Source organism: Gobio gobio (assembly GCF_949357685.1).
Source record: "Gobio gobio genome assembly, chromosome: 25".
Taxonomy (NCBI): domain Eukaryota; kingdom Metazoa; phylum Chordata; class Actinopteri; order Cypriniformes; family Gobionidae; genus Gobio; species Gobio gobio.
The window spans coordinates 33,031,799-33,045,413 of NC_137121.1; the positions used below are offsets into that span (position 1 = coordinate 33,031,799).

A 13,615-nucleotide genomic window follows, 5' to 3' on the forward strand; every position below is an offset into this window, starting at 1 on the left:
TTGGGAGTGTAAATGTACTGAATGCCAATGGAGGCCTATCTGAAGCCTTTCTAAGCCATCAGCTTTCAACTAAAATATCTTCATTTGTGTTCTGAAGATGAACGGAGGTCTTACGGGTGTCGAACGACATGAGGGTGAGGAATTAATGACAGAATTTTCATTTTTGGGTGAACTAACCCTTTAAGTGTTTACAAATTCTGTGAAATTCTGTGTTATACAGTCAATTCGGTCCGGCCCCATATGAGGCTTTCAGCTCTTCTGTGGAGTGTCTTGACCCCTTGGCGTCTCCAGGATTTCTTTGTTGGGTGTGCTAAAGTGGGGCTTTAGTAGAGACTGGGAGCTAATACAATAATTTGTGTAGGTCAAGAACGCCTAAACCGCAGGTCTCTAAACAATGTGAAGTTTCAGTTATCTAGCATTGTTCAGCTCAGTTTCTAAAAAGACACGTCACAGCCGGGGTGTTGCTTGGGTTGGATGAAAAAATAAGTTATACATATGCAATACATTTAGCTGAACACCTCTTTGTTATTGCCTTTATCAGCTCTTTGAATCAATAATGGTTTATTGAAGCCTGCTGACTGACAGATTCACCTACTGGCCGGACAGGTCCTGTTCAACAGTAGCTAAATAACAACTGCTGTGAGCTAAAGGAATGAGCTGTGAACACAGAACATGTTTGTGCTTTTAAAAACATGAACAAAATGAACAAGAGCGTTTAAACATCTTTTAACATGACACAGCGTTTTAGAAACCTGGTCGTGACGCCAGACAATGCAATGGTCATAGACGTCATGATGTTTACATCGAAAACAAATCATGCTGTGCCAGTGGCTTTACAAATCTCGGACTAGCCCTGCCCTAGTGCTGCCGCTGCTTTTGACTTGTGTTTTATGGGACTCATGCCCAAGTGCTCCGGATTGCATGTGCCATGCTGTATCAGGGCAGCGACTGAGCGAGTTTACAATGTCTAAAATACGGCCACACATATGAAGCTGGTTATGTGATGCAAAGGTCAAAAGTGTTTTGAGGTCATTATGCAAAGTACTTTAAAGTACTCCCAAAGTCTTTATATTATATCATACACTATATTGCCCAAAGTTTTGGGACGCCTGCCTTTACTTTAATGCCATTCCATTCTTAATCCGTAGGGTTTAATATGGAGTCGGCCCACCCTTTGCAGCTCTAACAGCTTCAACTCTTCTGGGAAGGCTTTCCACAAGGTTTAGGAGTGTGTTTATGGGGATTTTTGACCATTCTTCTAGAAGCGCATTTGTGAGGTCAGGCACTGATGTTGGACGAGAAGGCCTGGCTCTCAGTCTCCGCTCTAATTCATCCCAAAGGTGTTCTATCGGGTTGAGGTCTGGACTCTGTGCAGGCCAGTCAAGTTCCTCCACACCAAACTCGCTCATCCATGTCTTTATGGAGCGACGCTTTGTGCACTGGTTCAGTCATGTTGGGACAAGAAGGGGCCGTCCCCAAACTGTTCCCACAAAGATGGGAGCATGAAATTGTCCAAAATGTCTTGGGATGCTGAAGCATTAAGAGTTCCTTTCACTGGAACTAAGGGGCCAAGCCCAACCCCTGAAAAACAACCACACACCATAATCCCCCCTCCACCAAACTTTACACTTGGCACAATGCAGTCAGGCAAGTCCCGTTCTCCTGCCAACCGCCAAACCCAGACTCATCCATCGGATTGCCAGACAGAGAAGTGTGATTGGTCACTCCAGAGAACATGTCTCACTGCTCTAGAGTCCAGTGGCGGCGCGCTTTACCCCACTGTATCCCACGCTTTGCATTGCACTTGGTGATGTAAGGCTTGGATGAGCTGCTCGGCCATGGAAACCCATTCCCTGAAGCTCTACACACTGTTCTTGAGCTCATCTGAAGGCCACAGAAGTTTGGAGGTCTGGAGCTATTGACTCTGCAGAAAGTTGGCGACTTCTGCGCACTCTGACCCTCAGCATGCGCTGACCCCGCTCTGTGATTTTACGTGGCCTACCACTTCGTGGATGAGTTGCTGTTGTTCCCAATTGCTTCCACTTTGTTATAATCCCACTAACAGTTGAGCGTGGAATATTTAGTTGTGAGGAAATGTCACGAATGGCTTGACTTAATCAATAATTTGCCCCTGTAATCCCAATTTGTGTGAAAATGATGTTGCCATTTGAATGCCTCTAGTGTTCATTTCAGCTGGAAACTGCAGTAAAATGCATGCATACGTACGTTATTACAGTTTTGCAGAAATGTAGGCAGACTCACATAGTTCCAGATATTTCTATTTACTATTTATGTGCATGTACAGGCATGATGGCATGTGTCTTCTTTTCCAACATTTCCCCGCATTAATAAGATCCTGAATACCACTCACCATTTCAACCAGGAGACAGATTCTGAACCGAAAATAATGGTAGTGTGTCACTGTCCTGGCGTCTGTTCTGTGTGTGTGTGTGTGTGTGTGTGTGTGTGTGTGTGTGTGTGTGTGTGTGTGTGTGGAGGGGGATGTCTGTGGAATTTCTGGCTGCTCTCAGGCCGTGAACAGCCAGCTGAAACCAGGGCTTTGTCTTTGGTCTGCCTGGAGCAAAAGGAAGCCAGGAGCCGCAGTGGGCCGCACAGGGGCTTCATATACAACCACACACCAACCACTAGATCCCCATCCACATCTACCACACTCTTTAGAGGCTTACGCCTGTCTCTGTGTTATTTTTTTAGACAAATAACTGCTCAGATCTCTGAAACTGATCTGTGCTACAGGAACACAATTTGACCTTTTACTGGTCTTGCCAGGAGCCACTAATATATATATATATATATATATGTTGAATTCATGTTTATAAAAAAGACACCGCAGTGCATGATGTCATGTCACGACCGTTGCAGTGTCCAAATAAATTGTGCATGCTCAATATCTAGTATGACTGTGGCTTTATGCATGCCAGGCCACCAAACGAACATGACTTTAGACTAAACAAACATGTAATGTCATGGTTTTTACCAATTCTTTAGTGTTGTGTAAATGGCCTCTAAGTGTGCAGCGAGGAGTTAGACATAGTCCAGTATGATTGTGACAAGAGCAAGACGTCAACGAAGGCTTCTACATTATTGCCCCACAGGCCCTGGCCATGGACATGACCCTACACCAGACATGAGTGTTGTCACGTTAAAAGCAAATACCCATTATAATCACTGTCTATACTGCATATAGTATACAGATGGCCATTTCATTTATTGGTCTGAACGCTCTGACACTGTTTGATGAGAACTGAACTGGACGATAACATCACTGTTTCTGCAGAGTTGCTTTCTTAAACTAATTGATTAATTGTACAGCCTTCAGATGGTCCTCAGCATCAGGGACAAATGAATGGTTTATTTGTAATGCCGTCCCGGATTGCACCAGAGGATTATATGTACAATCAAACAGTGGTTGATGAATGGAAATATTTCAGACAAAATATTTTTTTCCCATTACATTCATAACATCATTATTAACATTTAAAAGTTATCCTCAATGAACATACACTATATTGCCAAAAGTTTTGGGACGCCTGCCACTTTAACGTCATCCCATTCTTAGTCCGTAGGGTTTAATATGGAGTTGGCCCACCCTCTGCAGCTCTAACAGCTTCAACTCTTCTGGGAAGGCTTTCCACAAGGGTTAGTGTGTTTATGGGGATTTTTAACCATTCTTCTAGAAGCGCATTTGTGAGGTCAGGCACTGATGTTGGACGAGAAGGCCTGGCTCTCAGTCTCCACTCTAATTCATCCCAAAGCTGTTCTATCGGGTTGAGGTCAGGACTCTGTGCAGGACAGTCAAGTTCCTTCACACCAAACTCGCTCATCCATGTCTTTATGGACCGACGCTTTGTGCACTGGTTCAGTCATGTTGGAACAGAAAGGAGACGTCCCCAAACTGTTCCCACAAAGTTGGGAGCATGAAATTGTCCAAAATGTCTTGGTATGCTGAAGCATTAAGAGTTCCTTTCACTGGAACTAAGGGGCCAAGCCCGACCCCTGAAAAACAACCCCACACCATAATCCCCCCTCCACCAAACTTTACACTTGGCACAATGCAGTCAGGCAAGTCCTGTTCTCCTGGCAACCGCCAAACCCAGACTCGTCCATGGGATCGCCAGACAGAGAAGTGTGATTGGTCACTCCAGAGAACACGTCTCCGCTGCTCTAGAGTCCAGTGGCGGCGCGCTTTACCCCACTGCATCCCACGCTTTGCATTGCACTTGGTGATGTAAGGCTTGGATGAGCTGCTCGGCCATGGAAACCCATTCCCTGAAGCTCTACACACTGTTCTTGAGCTCATCTGAAGGTCACATGAAGTTTGGAGGTCTGGAGCGACTGACTCTGCAGAAAGTTGGCGACTTCTGCGCACTGTGACCCTCAGCATGCGCTGACCCCGCTCTGTGATTTTACGCCTACCACTTTGTGGCTGAGTTGCTGTTGTTCCCAGTTGCTTCCACTTTGTTATAACACCACTAACAGTTTAGCGTGGAATATTAGTAGTGAGGAAATGTCCCGAATGGACTTATTGCACAGGTGTCAACCGATCACGGCCCCACGCTTGAGTTCTCTGAGCTCCTGAGAGCGGCCCATTCTTTCACTAATGTGTGTAGAAGCGTCTGCAGGCCTAGTGCTTGATTTATACACCTGTGGCCATTAATTGATTGAACACCTGAATTCAGTGATGTGGAGGGGTGTCCCAATACTTTTGGCAATTTCAATATTGTCAATATTGCCATGACACTGAGTAATCTGTTCAATCAGTTCCCGCCTATCATTTGGATTTTGAGTTCAAAATATGGGGATAGGGGGTGTATATATTGTGGTTCTTTGGAGATGGAGCGAGTGTAAGATATTGTTTGAGATGGAATAAGGGAGGTACGTTCAGAAAGAGTTTCACAAGCCCTCCGTCTCCTCTCCACTGGGCTCAATTACCACATTTGGAACTCATTAAAACATCTAAACCCCCTCGACCACTGACGCCCCCTCTTTATGAAAAGAAAAAAAAAAACATGGAGTAGATGAGAAAATATGCTCTTTCCACAGATACCCCAACCCCCTGCCACCACCTCCTGTTTCACAGTGACATCATGTAGAAAGAATGATAGTCTGGAAGTCAGTAAAATGCAACCGCCACATGTTGATCTCTGTAGAATTGAGTCTGTCTCTGTGTTTCATCTGGATTACTATTGCAAAATAAATCAGCTGTTTCCTTCCAAAACACTTGTCTGTTTTGGGGACTTAAATGTGTTTATTTGTGAATCATAGCTGCAACAAATGTCTGGAGTTGAGACTGTTGCGCGTCATGAAGAGTATGAATCGAGAATGCCTTTAAAATCCCTGAATCTGAATTTAGTTTGGTGCAGATTTTTAGTTTAAATTTCAGTTTAAGCAAGAGAATTAAATTAAATACAAAGAAATGTACATATTCTGTCATATATAACACAATTCATTTTTCAATATGAATACATACACGTCATCATACTCATAACAGTAATAATGTTATATATTATGAGTATGATATAACGAGTAATGATAATGATATTAACAATCCAAGATGATATTAATAATGTTTGAAATGTTACTTATAGATTAGGGTAACCCTTTACTTAAAGCCCTTATGCATAATGCATTATAAAGATATTTATAATGTACATTATAATACATTATATATTTTCATAAATAATTGTAACCAATGTTAAAATGCATTATAATATTTGCAGATTTTGAAATTGGTTGTTTGTCATGTGTTTTAATCCATTATACTTTCTAAAGGTGTGTTCGATGAATAGATATGTATTATAATGTATTATAACTGTGGTTACAATTATTCATGAGACCATACAATGCATTATAAGGCATAATTACTGCATCAAAAAATACTTTTATAATGCATTATACATACAGGCTTTCATCTTAATTTTATTTCTTTGAACGTTTAAATTTACTCAAGTATTTCACTCATTAAGTTTTACTCAATTTATAGTTATGTCATGAGTAATGATATTGAATGAATGTTATGAATTAATGCCTTAGCCTGATTTGAGAATACAGATTAATTCCCATATGCTGTAAAGCTCATTTCTGACCATTATGCAGTACTTCAGTAATCTACCAATCAGAGTTAGGATAACCCAAGTACAATGCAGAAAAGTTTTGTTTTTGTGAGACATTAATCTCTTTCTGTCATATTTTGCATCAGGTGTGGAAATCACCGCCGAGAGCTTCATGGATCGGTTAGATAACGGTTTCCTGTTGTGTCAGCTGGCTGAGACTCTGCAGGAGAAGTTCAGGCAAAATGACTCAGAAGTGAGTTCGCCAGGAAAGGTACTCATTTATTATTATTTATCTTATAAAATTAAGTAACATTGTGTTTAGGAACGAGACGCTGCGTCATTGCGTTGACACTATGGGTACATCTTCAGTGTCTGAATCACATGAAAACACGGCAATACTATTGGCCATGTACAAAGTCAGGTGACGTTACATAGTACTTGACTACGTACATAAAGTGGCACCTGCAAATGACGCCAACAGATTCAATTGTCTGAAGAAGTGGCACAGGCGTACTTAAAGTATGGCAACGCGACGCATTGTCTCCTTCCCATCTCAGGGAACTGGGTTACATACATTACTGTGCAAAAGTCTTAGTCACGTTAGTATTTTCACCAAAAAATGTTGTTATATATTTTGCTGTAGTGTGTTTACATATGTTTACTTTTCTAAACATTCCTGATGAAGGCCTTTGCAGAACCGTCACGTTTTTTAATCAATAAAGTTGGATTTCTTCAAGAGTGAGTGTTGCACCTTTTTCCAATTTACAAACATTCCTTTTATTGTAATAATCCAGTGAGATCTTTAATAATAATAATAATAATGTGTTACATTTATGTAGCGCTTTTCTGGGTACTCAAAGCTCTTTACATATAGAAGGGGGGAATCTCCTCAACCACCACCAATGTGCATCTAGGCCTGTCACGATAACAAATTTTGCTGGACGATAAATTGGCCAAGAAATTATTGCGATAAACGATAATATTGTCGTTCTGAGACCGTTTTCATCTAAAATAATGATAATGGCATAATAATGCAGGTACACCTGCACTTGAATAAACAGCTGGAAAACTGCAACGGATGATTGAGTTTTAGGTAAAAAAGTAACTAATTAATCTATTTTTTTTCTGTAATTAATCACGATTAATATGTTTTTAATGTTTTGATATTGTAATAATTTCAGTTACTCTCCAAATTAATGTAGAAACAATTTATTGACAGCATATTTTAAATATGTGTTGTATTATGTTTTTATGAAAGTATCACTGATGTCTCTATGAAACATTAATGACGTTACATTACAGTATAACTGAAAGCTGCCAATTTCAACATTTATTAGGCTTTAAAAAAACTTTTACTTTCAACTTTCAACTTTTAATTTAAGTGAACTTAAAAACAATCGTTACATAAACCCATTATAATAAAGGTTATTTTTACCTGTGCCTTCCCTGTTAGTCACTTTAAGAGCGGCCGCTGACGAACATGACGCGGATTTCTCACGCTCAGTCCCGCGCATCTCAATTTCCTCACAACTATTTAAGTTAATTTAAGACGTTATTTAACTAATTTAAGACTCCTAATATGAGAATACTCAAAGTTCTCTGTGTTATTGTTATTGTTTGTTCAAGAGCAAAAGAGAACTCGATGCGCGCAGGAGACTGACGCGAGTCTGTCTGTGCGTCGAATGTTTGTGTGTCAGAGTGTCCCTCGATTAGCTGACATGAGACGCATCCATACACACAGGACATTGACATACAGCGCGTTCTCTTGTGTCTTGTCGCGCTTAGAAGCATTTACATGTATAAGAACGTGATCATATAATGTAACGCTCGGCAAAAATTTATATAAAAACGGATGCTGACTATTATTGACTATCACGACAGGCCAATGTGCAGCACCACCTGATGATGCGACGGCAGCCATATTGTGTCAGAACGCCCACCACACACCAGCTGATTGGTGGAGAGGAGACCGAGTGATGAAGACAGTCAGTGTATGGGGATGATTAGGAGGCCATGATGGACAGAGGCCAATGGACAAATTTGGCCAGGATGCCGGGGTTACACCCCTACTCTTTTTCCGAAGGACATCCTGGGATTTTTAATGACCACAGAGAGTCAGGACCTCGGTTTAACACCTCATCCGAAGGACGGTGCTTGTTACAGTATAGAGTCCCCATCCCTATACTGGGGTATTAGGACCCACACAGACCACAGGGTGAGCGCCCCCTGCTGGCCTCACTAACACCCCTAGCAGCATCCTGGTTTTCCCATGAGGTCTCCCATCCAGGTACTGACCAGGCTCAGCCTTGCTTAGTGGGAAACCAGACTTGGGCTACAGGGTGATATGGCTTTGTATGCGCAGGGAGTCTGACAGCAGCCCGTACGCTCCACACAGAGATCGGATCTCACCATCATTGAGTCTGCCTGAGATTAAATGAAGAAACAGAACAAATGGAGACAAACTAAATCCAGAAGAACTGCGGCCACGTCTCCAAGACGCTTAAAGAAACCTCACTCCAAGAAGTACTGTGAAAAGTTTGAGGCTCAAAGTTTTACTTGTGCAAAAATGTTGTAAAGTAAGTGTGCGGGAATTGAACCATGGTCTCCGGCGTGGGAGGCGGGCATTCTAACAAGAAGGCTAAAAACACAGCAGACTCTAGCATCAGTCGCTAGAGCTCTTGAGATCAGTTGAATGAGGTTTACACGCATAGCTCTTACTGGACTACGTCTATTACACTCGTCCCCTAAACCTTACTCCCATCCGGGTCACGGCACCAACTGTTACAGGTCCTAACTGAGTGGGACTCGAACCATGGTATCCGGCATCCGTCACCACCCTTTGCATTTAAAGCAGCCTTGGTCCAGGTACACTTGCTCATAGTTTTTCAGGTAGCTTTGCAGGAAGGTTTCTTCAAGTGTCTTGAAGACGTTGCCGCAGTTCTTCTAGATTTAGTCTGTCTCAGTTTCTTCATGTAATCCCAGGAGGACTCGATGATGGTGAGATCAGATCTCCGTGTGGAGTATACCAGCTATTGTCAGACTCCTTCTGCACACAAAAATGTGACTGAACCACAGTCTGTGAAAAGTATACACAAGCACAAACCTGCAGTTACAGGATTGAATCAGCCCAAAAGTACTTGTGATCCTGGGGTTACATCCACACTATAAAACCATATGAATGTGTGCCCCAGCACCAGCCTGCCCCAGCACAAACATCCTGCAAAGGCGCACCTCTTGACAATGCCGTTGAAGCAGCCACACCCTGAGTATAATGGGCTCTGATGCCAAGAGGAGAAACGATATTGTGTGCCTTTGATCGCATCCGAAACCCAATGTTTGGTAGCGGCGGAACCTCGGTTGTGATGCAAAGAGACGTCACTTAAAGGTCCCATGGCATGAAATTTTCATTTTATGAGGTATTTCAACATTAATATGAGTTCCCCTAGCCTGAATATTGTCCCCAAGTGGATAGAAATGTTGATCGGTGTAAAACCGAGTTCTGGCTGTCTTTCTCTGCCTTTGAGAAAATGACAGGCCAGACGAGCCAATCCTGAAGTCTCCTGGTTTGACGTCCAAGCAGGAACCTCCACCCAGAGAATCTGGCACGCCCATGCAAACGCTCGAGAGATCATGGGTTGTGAACGAGTGAACGCTGCCAGTTTCTCAGTGTTTGGATGTACAAATGAAAACAGAAGTGTTTTTTCAGTTCCTTCTGATCTGTGATCAGTGATTTCTTCTGTGTAGCTTATTATTTATTATTCGTGCACACACTGCGGCTTCTCTCTCTCCCGACAGAACGGTGTTTTCGTGTTTTCTATCTTGTGAGTCAGTGTTTTTGTACGTCCTCGTCGCGTCTATCTGTTCTTAAATGTGCATACAGTCGGGAGTTTCTGCTTAACATCGGCAGAGCCACATCTTTAGAGATAAAACTCACACACGCCAAAGCTCGGCCTTCAACATCCCCGACCCCCAGTACTGCATCTGGCCCACAGCGGAGGCACCAAACGCGGCGTGAGATTAAGCAGACGGGGGGTAAGCGTGAGGGTATCTGGCTAGGCTAGCCAGCTTTCCCCACAATAAACTGGATTACATTCGATTACTGCTGTTGTGTCTTTGTTTGCGCTGTGTAAGTTACTCAATGCGCGTCACTGACGCTTTTCATATGATTGGAACATATCTAGAAATAATGCTTTAATCAAACTTACTAACTCGTTCATCTCGCTGTAATGGTACATTGCATGTGTTACAAAGTTGGTAGAATAATGATGAAGACGGACTCGGCGTGACTGGGACTCGTTTTTATTCAGAACTCTCAGATACAAACACAATAAACTCGCGCTGACAGACAGCGCTCTCATAACTCAGTAGTTACTATAAATAACTTTGTTAGCAATCGCTCCGTCTCCGTGATGTCCGGTTCGCGAACGAATCATTCTTTTGAATCGGTTCTTTTTAGTGAACCGAACCAGTTCACCAAATCGGACTGAATCGTTCTAAACGGTTCGCGTCTCGAGTCAGCGCTGATCCATAATTTACTAAAGTTACTAACTTTCTGACATGAGTGACAGCCCCTCCGACTAGAAATAAACTAATAACCTGAAGTATATTCTAGTAACTACAACAGTTCACCCTGAACTGAGACATGCTGAGAGAACTGATGAGAAGTGAACTCAGGTCCATCCGTCTCTCTGGCAGCAGCTCGTGCGTCGTAGACCTCGTTAAACCACGCCCCCTCCGCTCATTTGAAATGCAAAGATGTCAGCCAATCACAACAGTGGGCGTTTTTACTGAAGTCTCACAGCAGACACGCCTCTTGAAACAGGGCAGTCAGCCACAGGGCAAACAGCAGTATAGAAAAAAGGCCTTTTATTTCTAAATTATGACATTTTATGATGTAAAAATCATACTAACAATATAAGTACACCTCAGGAAACACTATAAAATAATAGAAAAATGCCATGCCATGGGACCTTTAAGAGCATACAGTCTCCTAGTGAATGGAGCCTATTGCGTTAAAAATGGTATCTATGAGCTGGTACCCCTCAAGTGTCAGACCCACAGTTTCCAAATCTCCGTCAGGGGTAAAAGATTGTCCCCCAAATCTGGGACAGAAGGTCCCTCCCAGTCGGAATCTCCCACAGAGAGCCTTCTAGGAGAGACACCAAGTCTGCAAACCATACTCTGGGCGGCCAGACGGTTAGTCCTGACGAACCCTCGCAAGGACTACAGAGAGCAGAGCAATGGAGGGAAAGGGGTACATACGCAGCCTCCGACAACACTGTTGGTGTTGGCTCTCCTACTGAGCTCTTTTGCATGGAGGGCACGGGCTAGCCCTCCATGCCACGTAGCTTGCGGCCATTCAGTGTAAAACGTCTATTGTGGATACAGAGCGGCGTTGGTGGCGAGGAGAATTGGGGTCTGTGATGGTTGAAGGATTTATATGTAGCAGATATGGAGGAAACGTATATTTCTCTCTCGCTTTAGGCTCCTCCCCCTCCAGCCTATGCTGATGTTGGGGTCAGCTTTCATGGACCTGCAGAGTTTTTTCCTATGTAGAAGTTTAGGAGCAGATAGAGCTGTTCTCAGCTCTGTTGCCCTTTTCAATCTCTCGTACTTGGAGATTAGAGAAAATACATGTTATGTTCGCTGGCTTTTCTAGGAGAACCTTACTTAACACTTATATGCTGCTTTCTGCCCCTTTCATATTTGCATATGAAGGGTTGGTTAGACAGCTGAAAGAAGACTATCAACTATCAATTATAGAAATCAACTATTGTCTCCCCAGTGTTGCGAATTCGATAGTATTAACATGCTCTTCCCGTGTTTATAGTTGTGCACTGGCTGGCATCGGTGAAGAAATATGGGCTATTCCGCTTCTCGCATCACACTTTTCTCCTTTATAAATACGGAGATAGAAATGTACGCTCCTTTCATATTCACATAGGACAAGTTGCCAGACGTAGCTGAAAGAAGATGGGTTGTTCCGCCTCTCGCTCTCCCAGTGTGGCGACTTCGGAAGTGGCAATATACTCTTTCCATATTTATAGTTGTGCACTGGAGGCCATTGATGAGGAAAGATGGGCAATTCTGCTTTCCACTTTCTCACAGGTATAAGTGTATGATCCTTTTACATTCACATAGGGAGGGTTGCAAGACATATCAGAAAAAAAGATGGGCTATTCCACTTCTCGCGTCCCACTTTAGCTGTCCCCCCTCCAGTGTGGCTTTGGGGTAGAGCATAAATGGGCCTCCTTTCGCTCTAGAGGGCTGTAATGCTAAGGCCTCCACTCCCCAGAGACAGTGATATTGAGTTGTATGGCTCTCTGTGAGCCTCCTTGGTAAGCTGTCTTTAGGGCTGGTACAGGTTAGGTAGACTGGGCAACACCGTCACTGGGGTCCCACTCCTCATCTGTCGCCCCTCAAGTTTGGACCTGGAGGTGACAATGAGAGAATAATTTATGTTAGAAAGCATTTATAGCCTTATACAGATTAGGAAGACTGGGCAAATATTCCCACTCCTCATCTGTCGCCCCTCCAGTTTGGATTTGGAGGTGATAGTGTGGTCATAGAGGAACTACACTCACCTAAAGGATTATTAGGAACACCTGTTCAATTTCTCATTAATGCAATTATCTAATCAACCAATCACATGGCAGTTGCTTCAATGCATTTAGGGGTGTGGTCCTGGTCAAGACAATCTCCTGAACTCCAAACTGAATGTCAGAATGGGAAAGAAAGGTGATTTAAGCAATTTTGAGCGTGGCATGGTTGTTGGTGCCAAACGGGCCAGTCTGAGTATTTCACAATCTGCTCAGTTACTGGGATTTTCACGCACAACCATTTCTAGGGCTTACAAAGAATGGTGTGAAAAGGGAAAAACATCCAGTATGCGGCAGTCCTGTGGGCGAAAATGCCTTGTTGATGCTAGAGGTCAGAGGAGAATGGGCCGACTGATTCAAGCTGATAGAAGAGCAACTTTGACTGAAATAACCACTCGTTACAACCGAGGTATGCAGCAAAGCATTTGTGAAGCCACAACATGCACAACCTTGAGGCGGATGAGCTACAACAGCAGAAGACCCCACCGGGTACCACTCATCTCCACTACAAATAGGAAAAGGAGGCTACAATTTGCATGAGCTCACCAAAATTGGATAGTTGAAGACTGGAAAAATGTTGCCTGGTCTGATGAGTCTTGATTTCTGTTGAAACATTCAGATGGTAGAGTCAGAATTTGGCGTAAACAAAATGAGAACATGGATCCATCATGCCTTGTTACCACTGTGCAGGCTGGTGGTGGTGGTGTAATGGTGTGGGGGATGTTTTCTTGGCACATTTTAGGCCCTTTAGTGCCAATTGGGCATGGTTTAAATGCCACGGCCTACCTGAGCATTGTTTCTGACCATGTCCATCCCTTTATGACCACCATGTCCCCATCCTCTGATGGCTACTTCCAGCAGGATAATGCTCCATGTCACAAAGCTCGAATCATTTCAAATTGGTTTCTTGAACATGACAATAAGTTCACTGTACTAAAATGGCCC

At 43.2% G+C, this 13,615-nt stretch overlaps 1 protein-coding gene across 1 annotated transcript in view; it reads left to right on the top strand.

Annotated features, from left to right (window-relative positions):
• The window catches only part of gas2a (growth arrest-specific 2a), a 68,049-nt gene that overhangs the window by 19,845 nt on the left and 34,589 nt on the right, over window positions 1–13,615 (top strand). Inside the window, exon 3 of the mRNA XM_079809770.1 lies at window positions 6,218–6,342. Within this exon, the coding sequence (XP_079665896.1) occupies window positions 6,218–6,342 (125 nt within the window). The remainder of the gene's footprint in view (window positions 1–6,217; window positions 6,343–13,615) is intronic.